The sequence below is a fragment of the Bufo bufo genome, chromosome 4 (assembly GCF_905171765.1).
Source record: "Bufo bufo chromosome 4, aBufBuf1.1, whole genome shotgun sequence".
Classification (NCBI taxonomy): domain Eukaryota; kingdom Metazoa; phylum Chordata; class Amphibia; order Anura; family Bufonidae; genus Bufo; species Bufo bufo.
Genome location: NC_053392.1, coordinates 163,394,667 through 163,413,229, shown reverse-complemented (window position 1 = coordinate 163,413,229; position 18,563 = coordinate 163,394,667). Strand labels below are relative to the sequence as shown.

The following is an 18,563-nucleotide window of genomic DNA, read 5'->3' as shown; positions in this document are numbered from 1 at the left end:
CTTGACTTTTCTCAGTTTATGGGCAGTTATTTTGCGCCTTGGTTTTTCCACACGCTTCTTGCGACCCTGTTGACTATTTTGAATGAAACGCTTGATTGTTCGATGATCACGCTTCAGAAGCTTTGCAATTTTAAGAGTGCTGCATCCCTCTGCAAGATATCTCACTATTTTTGACTTTTCTGAGCCTGTCAAGTCCTTCTTTTGACCCATTTTGCCAAAGGAAAGGAAGTTGCCTAATAATTATGTACACCTGATATAGGGTGTTGATGTCATTAGACCACACCCCTTCTCATTACAGAGATGCACATCACCTAATATGCTTAATTGGTAGTAGGCTTTCGAGCCTATACAGCTTGGAGTAAGACAACATGCATAAAGAGGATGATGTGGTCAAAATACTCATTTGCCTAATAATTCTGTACAGGGTGTATTTAAGATAAGTCAGCTCTGAAGATTACCCTAGGGGGATCTCACAGTCTGGATTCACACTGATGCTCTGAACTAGCGGGTAGTAATGCTCCCCTCTGCTCTTCTCTCCATTTTCATGTTTCAGTAAGTTAGAACAAAATAAGTGGAGTTTCTGTCCCTTGTGTAAATGTGTATATGGGTAAAGGGAATCTGTCACCTGCTTTAACCATTTTTAAGCTGGCACCATCGCTATGTTGACTAAAGTACCTTATTTCCAGCAGTCTTCTTTTTACTTGATTTCGTTTTGTAGTTTTGATATAAAAGCGCTTTTTATGTTATGCTAATTAGGGCCCAAGGTGCCCAGAGGGGCGTTTTTTTCCCTCTCCTGTGCCCAGTGACGCCCCCCTGCAGTGCCCAGCCCGCCTTAATTTGAATTCCAAGAACGCCTCCTGATCATCAGATAACCTCCCACAGCCCGGCAAATGGTTCCGCCCCCTCCCCACGTCATAGTCTACCTTCTAGAAATGCCCCGTCCTTCTTCCTGTCTGCGGCCAGAAAACTCGCGCAGGCGCAGTACTGCCAGCGGCCTGCACCTGCGCGGTCATCAAACTCCGGAGGGCAACAGCCTCAAAAGTCTCACTGGGCATGCGCCGAGCCCAGTGATGTGACCTGAGCGCTGTTGCCCTTGATGACGTTGATGATCGCGCAGGCGCAGGCCGCTGGCAGTATTGCGCCTGCGCGAGTTTTCTGGCCGCAGACAGGAAGAAGGACGGGGCATTTCTAGAAGGTAGACGATGACGTGGGGAGGGGCGGAACCGTTTGCCGGGCTGTGGGAGGTTATTTGATGATCAGGAGGCGTTCTTGGAATTCAAATTAAGGCGGGCTGGGCACTGCAGGGGGGCGTCACTGGGCACCGGAGAGGGAGAAAAACGCCCCTCTGGGCACCTTGGACCCTAATTAGCATAACATAAAAAGCGCTTTTATATCAAAACTACAAAACGAAATCAAGTAAAAAGAAGACTGCTGGAAATAAGGTACTTTAGTTAACATAGCGATGGTGCCAGCTTAAAATGGTAAAAGCAGGTGACAGATTCCCTTTAAATGCTTTTTCTACAGCATGGGTGGGGTGCTAGCTCCAATATCCCCTCCCATGCACACCAGAGAAGAAACCTTGATGAGTTTTTCCTTTGCCCAAAAATGATCAAACTAAAGGTTATTTGCAATTCTGTGGCATCACTAGCCCCATCAATCTGAAGGAATGAATCCAAGCAGAAGTACTGTTATGTATGGGACATTTGTACAGACATTTGTTAGTCCGACACCTGAGTTAAGGGTTAACATCACAACATAACTTGCTTAATTTTACATTCACAGTATAAGAGCTATAATACCAACTATCTAAAGTTTACAGACATTCTGCATAGAGCCATTAGGGCCTTATTATGCCTGCCCTGCATCGAAATCTGGCAAAAATAAAATGGTGGCATGCTCTATTGGACTGTGTGGATGTATTGCTTCTAGGGAAGAATATTTTGATCATTTTGACCTTCTGGCAGCAACACATGGAGATCATGCAGCTTCATAGTAGGGAATCATACAGCCTCTGTGCGATTTCATAAAGGCTCCTTGCACTCTGCTGTGGCGTGTGCACAAACCCTTTAAGGGGTTTTCCTTGGACTTAGATGTTTATAACTGTTCCTCAGGATAGATCATCAATATCAGATTGGCGGGGAACTGACACCCAGCATCCCCACCAAGCACCATGTTGTATACTGCAACTTGTCTCCTGTTCAAATTAAACTAAACAATGGACAGAGCCTTCTGCATCCATCTCCTTCCACTGTATAGGTTCCAGTGCCTGTAGCTGCCTGGTACTGGGTGTCACTGATCCAATATTGAAGACCCATACTATCTACAGTATGTTTTGAAAAAAAACTTTAGTAGTTGAAACACAAATATAGACTGCTTATGTATACGCTATTGATAACATAGTTTAACGGTGGCATGCCATCTAGTGTTTGTAAGAGGTAGTGCAGCTTTCCATCTATTGTAGTATGTCATTAGGCACCCATTACCCCCTTCCTTTTGAAATGTTTTGTGTTTGAGGCTTCCACACTGTAAGTCCTCATGCACACGAACGTTGTTTTGGTCCGCATCCGAGCCGCAGTTTTTGCGGCTTGGATGCGGACCCATTCACATCAATGAGGCCGCAAAACACTGTGTGCTGTCCGCATTCGTTGCTCTGTTCCGTGGTCCACAAAAAAAAATAACCTGTCCTATTCTTGTCCGTTTTGCGGACAAGAATAGGCAGTTATATTAATGGCTGTCCGTGCCATTCCGCAAATTGCGGCACGGACATCATCCGCGTTTTGTGGATTCGCAATTTGCGGACCACAAAACACACTACGGTCGTGTGCATGTAGCCTAAGGCTAAGGAGGAAAATGAAACTCTAAAAAAACACTATTCTTTCCCCAGTATGTGGGTTTAAATTGCCGTTTTATGGTAGATTCTAAGATACGGGAATAAATAGGCTTAAACAAAGGCTAAAATAAATAAAAAGTGTAGTAAACAGTGGTAAAAGACATATACAGAAGAAGACATATAAGACACAGATCACATACAGCATAAAGTACATAAATCACTTAGCAACTAGTGACCCAGCTCCTGCTGCGGACCAGCACCCAAAAATGGTGAAATACAAGCGACACTTCTCACAGAAAATGAAACCTTACAACACAATTGCATCTATTTGTTTGAATTCCCATATCTTTAAAAAGGGGACGCATAGGGTAAAATGAAGCAGCACTAAAGCCAGGAAACACACATTGGCATGTGGAGTCTCCCAAGACAAATAATGAAGGCGAATATAAAACAGGTTTTCTGCTCCAGTTCATTTATAGAAAGGCAATCCCTGACTTGCTGACGACAAATAAAATGTGGCCTATTAAGTACAGCCCAAGCCTTTGCATCAATGACTGCTTCCTGGTATCAGACTTTAAGGACATCTTAGTGATGATTTGTGGCCTGTGAGATTTCTTCATTCCTGAACTGAAAAACACTCAACGTGCAATGACTTTTACAATCCCTCTCTATATTCCAACGCAATCTTAACGCATACATTTGCTTTTTTCCCCCCGTCTGATCCTATTGAAGGCTGTGGTAAGTGCCTCCTATCTGCTTGTCTATACTTCACCACTCACACAGACAGCGCCAGCTGTTTGCCCATGATGTCTTACATCTAATCTATTAATTCAAGCTAAGATGTTCATTTGTCGCTTTCTCCTGGTGAAATGTGTGAGTGTCGTGTTCATTTGTGTCTGTCCACATCCCAGCATTAATGGCGGTTTCTAATAATGCCTCAGTTACAGAACTTGTACAAACTAATAATGTAGAGTATGGGATACATTTTTCCTGTCGGACAGATTAAGTTGAATAATTAAGTTGCTTCATTTAAGGTGCAAAATCCAGAAGGATTTCTAGTGGAGTGCAAAGGATGCAGGATGATGTGATTCACATCGTTGTAGTAGGAGGCAGGCCGCGCACTCCGTGCAAAGTAATGCAATTCTGTTACAAGCAACATCCTGGGGTCTTTCTATAGAGGACATATTTTCCCTTTTAACTACATAAAGGCTATCTACACCTTTGGAGGCAATTTTTAAAATAATTTAATGTTACATATTTTCGGCTAAAATTTATTTTTTTCAGTTGGCCTTTATTCAAAATATTGAGCCAGTCTGTTACAAAGGATTAAAGGGGTTGTATCACCATAGCCAATGGGGGCATATCGCTAGGATATGCCCCTATTGTCTTATAGGTGCAGGTCCCACCGCTGGGACTCGCACCTATTTCGAGAATGGGTCCCCACAAGTGAAGGAGGGCGCACTGCGCATGCGCAGCTGCCCACTATTCATTTTCTATGGGGCCGGCGAAAATAGCCGAGCGCTGGCTCAGCTATTTCCGTCGGCCCCATCGAAATGAATGGGAGCGGGGGCTGCGCATGTGCGGTACGCTCCCATTCACTTCTATGGGGAGCCGGCTTGGTGGTGTCCTCCAGCCACCACCTTGCGGGGCTCCGTTCTCTTATGGTGGGACCACACCTATAACACAATGGGGGCATATCCTAGCGATATGCCCCCATTGTCCATGATGAGAGAACTCCTTAGACCTTTCTAGCTGTGGGACTGGTACTTTCACTATACTTCTGAGAGGTCATAAACACTTATTTAAAGGGAACCTGTCACCAGTTTTATGGTGTCCTAACTAAGGGCAACATAAATAAGTGACTGATTCTCTTAGCAAAATGCTGGGTCACTTTCTTTAATTGACCCAGTCAATCTGCCAACATCTTGTATTAAAAAAGCTCCAGCTGATAATGATGAGTCCTGAATATTCATGAGCTCCTGACTATCCCCGCCTACCTGCTGCTGATTGACAGTTATTTTCCATATGAATCAGCAGCAAGTGGGCAGGGGAGTGGCTATAGCTCTGAATTAAATATACGCTGGACTCAATGACATCACGCCAGACTCAAATCAGCTCATTAGCATGCGGCATGTGGCATCTTTGTGTGTATATTATGAGGTAACCATCTGTCACACCAGTAAGTGAATACATCTAAGGTACTTTTTAGTAGTTAATGATTGTATATAATTAGTTAGATTATAATCAAATATCCACATGACAGGTTCCCTTTAAGCCACATTCTTATCAGTAAGATAAGAACTGAGCTATAATGAGTGTTTATAATGTCAGAGAGCAGAGATACAGAGTCCGTCTACTCCTGGTCTGGCGGAAAAGACAGAAAATCCAAAGGGTGCAACTAGAGCACATCAGCTCTGTACAGAAACAGGACACCATATATATATATATAGTTTTTTTTATAAAGACCAATTGAAAAAAATATTTTTAGCTCAAAATGAGTACAATTCAATAATAAAAAAAAATGACCCCAATTAACAGTCTGTGTCATTAATGAACACATTAATAGCAATTCCTAATTATATTTTCATTAGAAGTAATGGCCTCTTTAATTCAAACATGCTCAATAGTAACTATATGTGACATAGTATGATCTGTACTGTACATACAAGTCACCAAAGAGTTCAGTGGTCATACAGAGGCGTGAGGCTGTATTACATGTCAGCTACTGCAGAACCTCTTTTAATGAGTAAGCTCCATGTAAATATCAAGAACTGCTTCAAAATCAGGGTCTGTAGCATTGGAAGTGTGTATTACAATGCATTAGCAAAGCAGTGTACTGACAGTTATTCGGCTTTAATATATACACTGTAAATAGATCTATCACAATATTGCAGTTTTTTTATTGTCAGGTTTAACAATTTATTTTTTTATTATATATTTTATAATAAATTGCCATGATGGATTATACGTAGCAATTTTTATGTACAGCAAGAGAACGTGTTCTCTGGTTGTGAAGGATGAGAGGCGACTGGTTAATAGGAAGCAGCTGCCATTGGAAGTGATGTCACTGATGAAGAATGTAACATATAGTTGGCGAGATTTAGGGGCATATTTCACAACCTTTTCCCATATTTTCAAAATTTTCAGAACAGCCCATGCTTTAACAAGATCAAAACAAGTTTTCAGCGCCTTGATGCTAAACAATGAATGCTGCTATTCACTGACAGCAAACAGATCTTAAAATAGTGATTGAGGATTAAGACAAAATATATTAGCAATGTACATTTTTTCAATCATTAGAACAACACTTTGAGGATTCTCTTGATGTGGATGGATGCACATTTGCTCTAAACTGACATCTGTAGGAGAAAAGTGGTATCACATGGTGTCCATTCAAATGAGCGCGAGCCATTGTTTGCTGTGGCAAATAGAGTCCTGAGAAGGGGACGCCCCTCTATAAGTCTATATGCCCTGATAATATATATGCAAAAAACAAAGTTAGACCTGCACCTCCAAGCAATATGAAATAAAGATGAACGCTACCATGGCAGCAATGCAAAACCAAGCAAACTCTATATGCAGCAGCACACTGCTTCATGTGCAAAATACACAAGCAAGCACTGGAAACAGGAATAAATCAGAATTGTATTACTGCAATACTTACTATACGGTAATTAGAAGCTGTTTTCACACTTTTTTTTAATCAAAATTGTGACGTGCCCATCTACCAGTGACAAGGAGGCTTCCATTCAATGGGACCTACACTATCAGACTTCCCTCCCCTGGGCCTAAGCCTACCAAATTCAGGGAAATGTAGAATCCAGCTATGTTATACTCTGATTAAAAGCCCTGGGCATGTGGGTGGGAGTGCAAGGTCCAAATAGAGGCAGCCACTGCCTCAAATGTACAGGGAAAAAACAAACACTATGAGATACAGTACTGGTGCATGCTACCACAGATGCAGTGCTGATTATAGGTACATAGGTTGTCATAATTTAAAAGGGTTATCCCATTAATAATATAAAAAATCATAGTACATGACAACCTCTTTCTAACAAAGCCAGAACCAGCCCTGTACCTCACATCGGTCCAGAGATCTCCCCATTCATTACTACAATTGTTCTGCTAGATATACAGGGATTTCAAGTGTCAGCTTCGGGGCATGTCTATTCTTGGGGACGTATCCTTTCTACTGCAGCTGGTGGCTGTTGAAGGTTGGAACCTAGCATGTGCCTCCATCATAGTCGGCAGGACAGAGAAATTAGAAAAAGAGCCATTTTTTATTACATGCAATAACACAAGTATTCAGATACAGATGCTGGTTTGAAAACTAGAATATTTATCATGGGACAACCCTTTTTTAGAACCCCTTCAATCTGTAATTACATACTATACTGGACTATGCCTTTAGGCGCTTAGTTCAGTTGATTGAGAAAAGACTATATACACTGCTGTGCAAAAGTTTTAGGCAGTTACCAAAATGCAAAGCGAATGAACAAAAGAGAAATCTATAATGCTAATGTAACTATAAAGCCAAACCGACGGCCAGCAAATGCGGTGTACCAGACAAACTTTGCACAAGCCGTCACACTCTGAACACCCTTGAGGGCCGGGGTACTCTTCACCCGCCTCCAGCAGGAAGGGGGACTTTGGCAGAGCCCTTCCCAGGTGTCAATTAGCAGGGTGGCTGGTGGCTGGGCACACCGGCCGCAGTTGGGCAAAACCCCAAAGTAAATGCCGCGACACTGTGCAATGGTCAATAGGGAAACACGAGAATGGTCAGTAAACGCAAGCAAGGGCACAAGAACCAGAAGACAACCAAAACCAGAGTCAGAGTCAATAACCAGAGAAACCATTCACCAGATAGCTTCAGATTCACTGAATAATCAGCAGTGAGTGAGAGAAAAGACCAGGTTTAAATATCCCTCCACAGATCACCTGACACTGCTGAGGTCACACCCAATCTCCACCCTCAGACCAGAGAAGCACAGGTGAGGGCTGAGAGTGTGCAGAGGAAAGAACCTCCCACCACATGTCCAAGTCAGGAGACATGACAACAGAGGTTCCCTGGCAACAGCTGACGCTAGGGGTTCCGGTGTCCCGGGAACCCTGACCAGCGTCAGCACTGGGAAAGACGGCATCCTGTCTCCCAGCAGTACCAAGATCCGGAGTGATGAGCATGCATAAAGCGCAAATCTTTACTAGCTCCGCCGTCCGGGGGAGATACCCCGCCGCTCGAGACCAACAAGGGGTGAGAGATGTCCCGCCGGAGACCACTTGGGAGAATGACAGACACGTCTTTGCTTGGTGACATGCTTCCGATGAGACTGCGTCTGTCTCCCTGGCTGCCTAACAAAATCTGAATCAAATCAATACTTGGTGTGACCACACTTTGCCTTCAAAACAGCATAATTTATTCTAGGCACACTTACACACAGTTTTTGAGGGAACTCGGCAGGGAGGTTGTTCCAACTTGGAGAACTAACCACAGTTCTCTTGGAGAACTAACCACACATTTTCTGTGGATGTAGGCTTGCCCCACTCCTTCTGTCTCTTCATGTAATCCCAGACAGACTAGATGATGTTAAGATCAGGTCCCTGTGGAGGCCATATCATCACTTCTAGAACTCCATGCTCTTCTTTACACAGAAGATAGTTCTTAATAACTAGTTTTGAGTGAAGCAAAGCATTCAAAGCGGAATTCAGTCCGAATTTCCTTGCGCTTTGTGGTAACAAATCAGTTTTAACTAAAATAGCAGCTGCACATATTGCAAAGTGAAGGTATGAAGCCCGGGAATGCGAGATCGCCCATAATGCCGTGCAGCCATCCAATCGGCAGATAGCCATCCCTGTGATGTCACAACCCTATAAAACCCTGATCCCGCTCAGTCTCCACCATTGTGCTGTGAGCTGAGCCTAGGGAGAGATGTGGCAAGCGCTCATGCGCCTGAGACAGTGTTGCTGAAAATGATTAATAGGAGAATATTGGAGAGAGAGAGTGCAGGGAGACTTATTCTACATCAGTTTTATTTATTCCTACATTTACTTATTCCTATATCAGCCGTAAACTAAGATATGCAATTCAGTACCAACCAATACCATCCAGTCTGCACCCCTTAGGCGGCCAGGTCTTAATGATGACCATCCTCATCTTTTGCTGGCTTTACTTCTTCCAAACCATCCTTCAAAGTCTCCATGTCCTAGAAAAGTTATCAAGATGCAGAGAGAGGAGGAGCTGGATGTTCCAGATGACATATTCTCATCGATATTAGATGATGTGGAAAAGGAGGAAAAGCAGATGGCAGAAGAAGGGCTCCCACCTGTAGGGCAGGAAAGCGCTGGGGTTGGAGAAGTGGGTATCCCAGAGCTGATTAATATTCTGTGTTTACTTTCAAATAACCTGCAGGAGATTGCAGGCCAGAACAACAATAATATGCATATTGTCCCCCCACCTAACCAGCCAAACCCCAAACCAGCAACCGCACCTGTTTAAAGTTGCTGCACGGCCATTAACAATGAACAAGGACTATACAGAGCAGTCTTCATTATTAAACCCACCCGCAGCACGGCCTCTTCGTGTGGCCGTACCCTAAGGGCCCTTGCACACGACCGTATTCTCTCCGAGATATACGGTCCGTGAGCGGGCCATATGTCCCGGAGCGACATACATCGTGCGCACGGGAGCACACAGCATCATAGATTACAATGATGCTGTGCACATCAGGCCACCCACCGGGCCATTCGCCTGCACTCATGAGATCATATGAGTGCAGGACAATGGCCTCGCGGGTGGCCCGACATGCACAGCATCATTGAAATCTATGATGCTGTGCGCTACCGTGCGCATGATGTATGCCGCTCGAGGACATATGGCCCTCTCACGGACCGTATGTCTCAGGGCATGCGGTCATGTGCAAGGGCCCTAAGGCAGAGTTGTCTGGGTACACTTGATTTATAGCAATTTTTTACAAATTGATTAGTAACTGATCAAATTTCTTGGCTAAATTTGGCAAAGTTGTCGAATGAAGTTTTCAAAGCTTCGTTCATTTCTATTAATAACATTGGCTGTATGTTTAGGGTTGTTGTTCTGCTGCAGAATACATTTAAATGTAAACTATTAACACATTGTGGTCCACAATGGTGTATAAAATTTTTCTTTGTTGCAGGAAATCTTGTTCTCACCCAATATACAGTTAGGTCCAGAAATATTTGGACAGTGACACAATCTTCATGATTTGGGCTCTGCATGCCACCATTGGATTTGAAATGAAACAACTAGACTTTCATTTTTAATTCAAGGGGTTGAACAAAAATATCTTGTGAAACATTTAGGAATTGGAACCATTTTTCTACAAAGCATCCTCATTTCAGGGGCTCAAAAGTAATTGGACAAAGTAAATTCAATTTAAGTGAATAGGTCCGCATCCATGATGCGGGGTGCACACGTCTGGTGCCAGTGTCCGCCGTATGCGGGTCACAATACAGCCACGGTCGGGCAACGCTCGTGTGCATGAAGCCTAAATAAAATGTTCATTTTTAATGCTTTGTAGAGAAACCCTTTGCAGGCAAAGTCTGAAACCCAGGGACATCACCAAACGTTGGGTTTCCTCCTTTGTGATGCTTTGCCAGGCCTTTACCACAGCTGTCATTAGTGGTTACTTGTTTGTGGGCCCTTCTGCCTTAAAGGGGTAGTCCGGGTTCAGAGCTGGACCACAATGTACCAAGCTGTTGATTTGGCCACTCCTAACATTTCCTCTGATAGAGTTCTTCTTTCTTTTCAGCTGAAACAGCAAAACTTGTGTCACTGTCCAAAAATTTCTGCACCTAACTGAATATATGGTTAAGAAATAAACGTGTATAAAAATCATTATCTTTGACTAATATTGGTAGGTTGCTGTCACACACGGTACCACTAGATGGCACTCTTGTATAGGTAGGTTTTTAGCTATGGTGTCCTTTATGTGTTATTACTACTCTAAAGAGTATTAAACACTTATAGTATATCCGCCTCTTGTTTTTTACATATAACAGGTTCTTGTTGCTTTTTTTTTTTAAAGCTTGTAAGCCATCTGTCCCCAGCTTTCCTGTTTTAAAGCTTTATTACATTTACAAAAAGATATGCTCATACTGAGTAGATATGGTAGGAGCTCATTTTACCCATTATGTCATCTATCCCCCACAGCTTGCACTAACTGAAAAACAAGTTGTGATGCAGTAAGAACAGATCACGGTACAGCCAGTATTGTCGTAAGAGGCATAAGTGAAGTGGCCCACTGCCAAGTGCATGGAGGATGGGAGTAGAGGTTGTGGCCCTGAGGGTGGTTGTAGTGCTTACAGATCACAGGAGCAATCTCCCCCCTGACTCCCTGGGGCCATGAAGTGACTCGAGGTTGCACCATTTCTTCCCTCAGGGCACACCAAGGTGCTAGGGCTCCTGCCTGGTGGTTGTAGGGGTGCCCTTGATGTTAGGTGGTGTTCTAGGTAGAAGACAGGAAAGCAGGTGCAAACGGCTGGCAAACAGCGGAGTGAATAGCCAGGCCAGTGGGTGTAAATAAATAAGTCTCTCTTTACTCAAGTACAGAATAGGAGTAGTAGTAGTACATCCGACAGTAGCAAAGCACATTTCCAAGTAGATAACAGTGCAAGTCTCTCTGCAGAACCATAGTCATGCAGTGAGGTTCTCTTTATAAATGTTTCAGCAAATTCCAGGGCTGAGAGGTGCAGATTAAGACATGGCTGACCAAACCATCTCCAAGTGTGCAAGGGTGCCAGTTCCTCACCATCCTGCAATTCCTTGACTTCTGGAGAGCCAGACCTCGATTGAGGAATTTGGCCAACACCTAGGGTGGCAGCCCAGGTGGACATCAGAGCAAAATTAGCTCTTCCTTGGCTTCGGCTGAGGATGGCCACGTGTCCCTGACCCCTGCAGGGCCTTTTGGCTTGGAGGGATGGGGATTGGTTTATGTGGGCCCTTCTTTTATGGGGGGGCTTGCAATAGATTAAATCCTTGTGTACTTTTTTTGCACTTGGGACTAGTCTCTTTAAGCAGATTCAGCACCCTGCCAAAGCCACTTCCAAGGCATCCTACATAGCCGCCAGAATCCTACTCTGTACTGATGAGGGTTAAGCACCTAGAAAAAGCTGTCTACAGATGGATATCTGCCCTAGCTATATTCCCTGTCAAACCCCAAGACTTGTTGGAAAGTCGGATCTTGACTCATAGGGAGCCCCTTCCAATAAGTGGTGCTGGCGAGATGGTTCTCTTTCTTGAGAGATACCTCTTTGCATATAATTTTCCCATGAAGCATTGCCAGTAAGTCTCCAGACCATGAAGTACTCCCAGTAAGTCTCCATACAGAACACCTTGCCTAAACCAAGGCATTGGTAAAGATTTTTTTTTTTTTGTAAAGAAAGTCACGATCTTGGGACTATGGCTACTGGGGCTTTAATACTTGTAGCCATGGTCCTTGAGATATCCTTTCAAATATGATTGATTCCAAGGCATGTACATGAAAAATATATTTGACTGTTAGCCAGATAGTACTGAATATATCCATAAATTGGAAACTAACTTGGATACTCTAAGTGTTTGGGCTTGGGAAATGAGGTCCTCTGTGGATAAATGTAAAGTTTTTCATCTGAGTCCCAATAACCTACATCCATTATATGTCCTAGGAATAGTAACACTGGAAAAGTCACTTGTAAGGAAGTATTTTCATGTACTTCCTGATCATAGACTAATTAACAGCATGCAGTGTCAATGAGCTGCTTCTAAGGCCAGAAGAATACTGGCATTTATTAAACGAGGCATGGACTTGCTAGACAGGGATGTAATATTACCACTTTACAAAGCTTTGGTGTGGCCTCATCTGGAATATGCAATTCAGTTCTGGACACCAGTTCATAGAAAGGATGCCCTGGAGCTGGAAAAAGTACAGAGGAGAATGACTAAACTGATAAGAGGCATTAGGGTCCTTTGACATTGGAAGCTTTCTGCTATCCCCCCATACACAATGAGGCAGTATCAGCTTGGTGGGGCGCATATAGCAATGATAGCATCCAGAGCATACATACACAAACACTCCAAACATTTAAGGGAGTGTAAGCCTGGGTGCCGCCCACAGTAGCGGAGACTGCAAGGGAAGAGGGGGGGAAAAACACAGTTTAAAGTGCAAATGCAATAAATACCTACTGACCCTGGTCTGAAACAGCCGTTGGGCGGCTGTTTCAGACCAGGGTCAGTAGGTATTTATTGCATTTGCACTTTAAACTGTGTTTCCCCCCCCCCCCCTCTTCCCTTGCAGTCTCCGCTTGATGTGGGCGGCACCCAGGCTTACACTCCCTTAAATGTTTGGAGTGTTTGTGTATGTATGCTCTGGATGCTATCATTGCTATATGCGCCCCACCAAGCTGATACTGCCTCATTGTGTATGGGGGGATACTAGTCCCTTATTGGTTTGGAGCTTACTCTGTTTTTATACATTTATTGTAACACCGTTGTGTTCCCAGTATGCACTGTCTTTTGTATATGTTTTTTTAATTGATATACCATCTATGTGTTGGATATGCAATAAAGAATAATTAATTAGAATTACTCTCTGTGTGGTTGCTCTCTGAGCTGTGTAGGTGATAATACGAATAACTCCATGCGAGATATTTATGATATAGTTGTTTTTTGGTGCTTAATCATAAATGCTTCTTACCTAGGCCAGTCAGTAATACAGCAATGTTACATCTTACCCAGGGATCATGCAGAACACCGTGGACTCATTTCACTTTAATTGCATGGAAATTGGCAGAGATTTTTTTTTACTTAAAACTAAAGTGCAACTAAATCACGTCTGCATTTTTACAAGAATCGAGTGATTCCGCTACTCAGCCTAAACATGAATCCTCATCATCCATTAATAATTCTGTTTCTAATGCATCAAAGGTTCTGCTTGCACATGTGTTCTAGCTGTAGGGTGTGTGATAAACTCATTGAAGTGACTAACTGTAAGAGCCGCAGCTTTGGGGAATGAATCCCAAAGTACTTCCCTGTAAAACTAAAATATACCGATCATCTCATTTCAGGGTTTCTTTGAAGAAGAGGAAGGAAAAGAATATATCTACAAGGAGCCCAAATTAACGGGGCTATCAGAAATATCACAGAGGCTGCTCAAGTTGTACAGTGATAAGTTTGGAGCGGAAAACGTAAAGATCATTCAAGATTCCAACAAGGTGGGTCCTGTGTGTGGCCACATGAGATACGTGCTGAGATCTGCATGGAAAGTACACTATGTGAAGATCCCTTACATTTTCTTTTTTTTTTATTACAAACAAAAGATCCCTTAGATTTTTATTTTCCATACATATATAAAATCTGAAATGACACACTGTATAACCATGATGATTATTTGTACCAAGTGCAGCATTGTACGTATATGTATTGACACTGATAGGTTTGCTGCTATTTTAGGACATGTATTATCTTTTTCAGAATACTACTTACTGTTGATGTATCAGAGGTGAAGTACAATTTATCACACTCATCATTGACAATCACCTTACGATGCAAGGCTTGCCTCCTTTCAGTATACTAGAACCTGAGATATGTGACAATTCGTGCTTACCTCTTGGTATCAGATGTGGCCCTCTTATATCTCCCCGCTTTAACTTAGGTGTATTTTACACCATGTCCTTGACTCACTATGATCTTGAGCGCCATATCCAGTATAGTATTGATACATTGTGTTTGACACACCTCCTCCCTCAATTCCCTGCCTAATGGGCCGGCTTTAAGTAGGGGCGGGGCCTCTTATTTAAGTAGGCTGAGTTCTGGTGGCCACCTTACAGCCATACCAGCGCTGGACACGCCACCACACACCAACATTTGTGGTTGTCATCCTCCTTGCTTTTTGTATTGTTCAATAGCACCTGATGACGCACTGAAATTTTGTAGAAACGTGTCGAGCATATGAGCAATTGTGGATCACTAGCGCTGGTGTAGTACCAGTGTGCAAACAGGTATTTGTATAGTACCAGTTAACCTACTGGGTTGAGCAGCCCCAGCAGGCTAGAGTGGCTTAACTAATCTGGTGCACCCTCAGGCTACTGTTTGTGTGGCTTGGTGCACCCACAGCATATCTGGGGCCGTGACTGAATTGTTTTCTTTCAGTTTTTTTTTAAATCATATCTGAGATGTGACCTCTTCCTTTCATTTTTAATTAGAAAATAATTAAAAAAAATAATAATTATGATTTTAAATGTCTCTTTAGGCAGTAAGTTGTATTGAATTGAAACGTATACATTTACTAGCTTTGTGTCCGCGATTGGATTAATCCATGTGGACATGCTTGGACACCATGAAATAGCACAATATTAAAAGGGTTATCAGCGCGTATACACCCCCATTACGTCCTGTAAAGCTGTTAAAAGGGTTGTCCCTCTTTCTCTTAGCTACATACCCTCATCTAACATGACTCTGCACTGGATCACCACAGGAATGCCCTATGTAAATAAAAGGGGCAATACAGACCTCCACTGACTACAATATGTGTCCCCTGACTTGTTTTCCCTGTGGAAAGTGCCTTGGAAGTAGGATTTGTGGAAGAGTGGCACCTAATCACAAATGTTGTAGCCCAAACCTGACTACTGTTTGCCCTTGCCTTTATTTTTATTCAGGTGAATCCTAAGGATCTGGATCCCAAATTTGCCTACTTTCAAGTTACATATGTCACACCTTACTTTGATGAGAAAGAGCTTGAAGACAGAAAAACTGATTTTGAGAGACATCACAATATAAACAGATTTGTATTTGAGACGCCATTCACCTTGTCAGGGAAGAAACATGGCGGAGTGGAGGAACAATGCAAGAGGCGCACTGTGCTGACTAGTAAGTGGTCTCTGGACATGTGTGCCCATGGGAAGGGCCGGAATGGGGGTTGGCAAAGAAGTAGTCGCCTTAGTATGCCACAAAAGATGAAAATACCATGTTCCTTTCCATTTCTGTGCACGACCAATAGGACAGAGTATCTGAGCTGCTGGTAATGCTGTAGGCTCCAGGGGACAATGAGCACTTTCCTTCAGTACAACAAGATACAAAGGATGGAATGATTTCCTATCCAACAGCTATTTTGCTGCACTATAGGGACCGAAGAGGGGGCACATTGTTGCAGGCTATTGCAGACTGGAACATGCCCCGATGCCCGTGGTTGCTTAACTACCTAACATATATGTCTAAGCTATTAAAGTTTACTTAACTGCTTTGATATAGTAAATTAGGCAAAGCCAAACTTTATTTTCACTCTCCCATGAGTCGCAGGGAGTAGCTTGCTCCCCCTATTGGTGGCTGCAGAAAGATGGAATTTTATCAATGAAGGGAAGCACCTTACTGGCTGTGTTATTCATGGAGGGCACTCTGCTGGCACTGTGAGGGGACTAGTGTTGATCGCGAATATTTGAATCGCGAATTTTAATCGCAAATATCGTCATTTCGAGAATTCACGAAGATGTAGAATATAGTGCTATATATTCGTATTTCGCAAATATTCTAGATTTTTTTTCATCTGAACCCATGATCCCTCCCTTCTTACTTTTGGGCCAATGAGAAGGCTGCAATATCTTTGTCAGAGATTAGCAACATCCCTAGCAACCAATAGGAAAGTTGCCTACCCCTTACTATATAAGAACCTCCCCAGCAGCCATTTTCTGTAGTTTTATGGAGTTCTGAGAGAGAGAGCAGTGACATTGCTGTGCTCTGTGCTTTATTGTGTCATTACATTAGATAGTTAGTTAGCTTATATATATATAATACAGATAGTTAGTGGGAGATAGTCAGTGTAGGTTAGATAGTGATATAGTGTAGCTGACAGGTTCTGCTGTCCATACAAACATGCTACAGACATTGTGCTGTGATGTCACAACAATACTTAGTGCACCAATCAGTAATATGTAGTCAGACCTGCTAAAATGTGAAGTTGCACGTATGGCACCAAAATATGCGTATCATTAATTGCCTATTTGCGCAATTGTGGATATATTGGAGCACTCTATCTGCATATAAAGCTATTGTAATGTTCTGCTGTGCCAACCAATTTCTCCAGTGTCAGGAAACTTCTAGCAGCTTTAAAAATGTAGCAAAAGTGACCCACGCCTGTATTGCGAGCTCATTACGCGAATATTACATTGCCGATTTTTTTCAATCAAGAAAATAATCACGAATTTGTGAATTTATGACGAATATTCACCCAAATATTTGCGAAATATTGCGAATTTGAATATTTCCCCTGCTGCTCATCACTAGGGGGGACACAAGAAACGTACCTATGTCCTGCCTGCTGCCAGTATGCAGCAATATCTGTTTCTCAGCCACTATGAGCCTGCACATGGCCCAGCCAATAGTTCAGCATCTCCTGGCATATGAACCTGTTTTTGCTACTTTCACATTTTCTGAGCAGAAAAATTTAAAAGTAATGTGTCATCAGGAAATAATCTATTTAGAGATGAACCAATTAATTGTAATGAATTGATTCTACTTCTTCATCTGTGGGGAGTTGTCCACATGTTGTATGATTGACCAGCTCTGTCAGTCTCCTGCCTGCACCGCCGCTGAAGCTCAAATTTGGCTTCGGGAGCAGCTGCAGCGGACGCGCTGCTACCGGTGTGTGCAGTAACACCTCCTGAAGATGAATTAGAGTAATCATGTCTGGCTCTGTCAATCATACAGCGGGTGGGTGTTTCTTCACCTGTGGGAACAGCCCCTCACACATGAGAAGAAGTCTGGCTAATGAGAGGAATTGATTCATTAGAATCAATGTGCTCATCTCTAGATCTGTTGTTTAAATCAAGTCTTTGAATAAAGCATATTGTGAAGAATTTTTGGTGTATTTTTTAAAGGTCCACTCTTTTCAACAAAAAAAAATTTCCAATTTTTTTTTACTTACCGGTATATTTAAAAAACCTTGCATTCTTTACTCAGGCAACTGAGGCGCACAGTAGGCCGACACTCCCTGCTCTGCTGACTTCACTTTTCACCAGTGATGTCATTATTATCACAAGCATGATTACAGTTAAATATAATCACTATATATAGATAAGATAGGATCCCACAATTTTCAGTAGATTTCAGAAGGTTACACCTTACATCCTCCCCTTCCCTGCACAATGACCTCTACAACAAGTTGCCTCCAGACACTTCTTATAAATCTTGTAGAAAAGACTCATAATACAATTATATGAAAACAAATTAAAACTAAATAAAATCCACAGAACTTTCAGATTTTCAGCCAAAGCCGGAAGTGGATTAGAAAGGAATGGGGAATATAAAGTATAGACTTATACTTCTCCTTCCTGCTGTATCCACTTCTGGCTTTGTCTGAGAGACCTGCAAGAAAATCTTAAAATATCCCCCCCCCAATGCCCATGCCAGTCGATACCTGCTCCTTGGCACCCACGTCGCTCCGGATCCCTGCACGTCCACCAGTGCATCTCCCCATCACTTGGATCAAAATATCCGGCGATAGGGGGGGGGGGGGCACCCAATAGCGACGGGGGGGAACCTCCCTAACTGCTAATGGAGATGCAGAGGCAACCCTGCAGGGATCTGGAGCAACGCGGGTGCCGGGGAGCATGTAAGTATAATGTATAGGAGGGACCTGGGCACTAGGGGGGAACTTTTAGCCTTCGGATAACCCCTTTAAGGCTCTTGCTTAGTGTGAAGATGTGTCATTATCATTTGATATATTTGAACTGG

The 18,563-nt window shown here is 43.0% G+C and overlaps 1 protein-coding gene across 5 annotated transcripts in view; it reads left to right on the top strand.

Moving 5' to 3' along the window:
- The window catches only part of DOCK10 (dedicator of cytokinesis 10), a 374,360-nt gene that overhangs the window by 338,349 nt on the left and 17,448 nt on the right, over positions 1–18,563 (top strand). For all 5 annotated transcript variants that reach the window (XM_040428071.1, XM_040428073.1, XM_040428072.1 and 2 more), the window contains 2 exons: positions 13,904–14,050; positions 15,494–15,704. In XM_040428071.1, the coding sequence (XP_040284005.1) occupies positions 13,904–14,050; positions 15,494–15,704 (358 nt within the window). The remainder of the gene's footprint in view (positions 1–13,903; positions 14,051–15,493; positions 15,705–18,563) is intronic.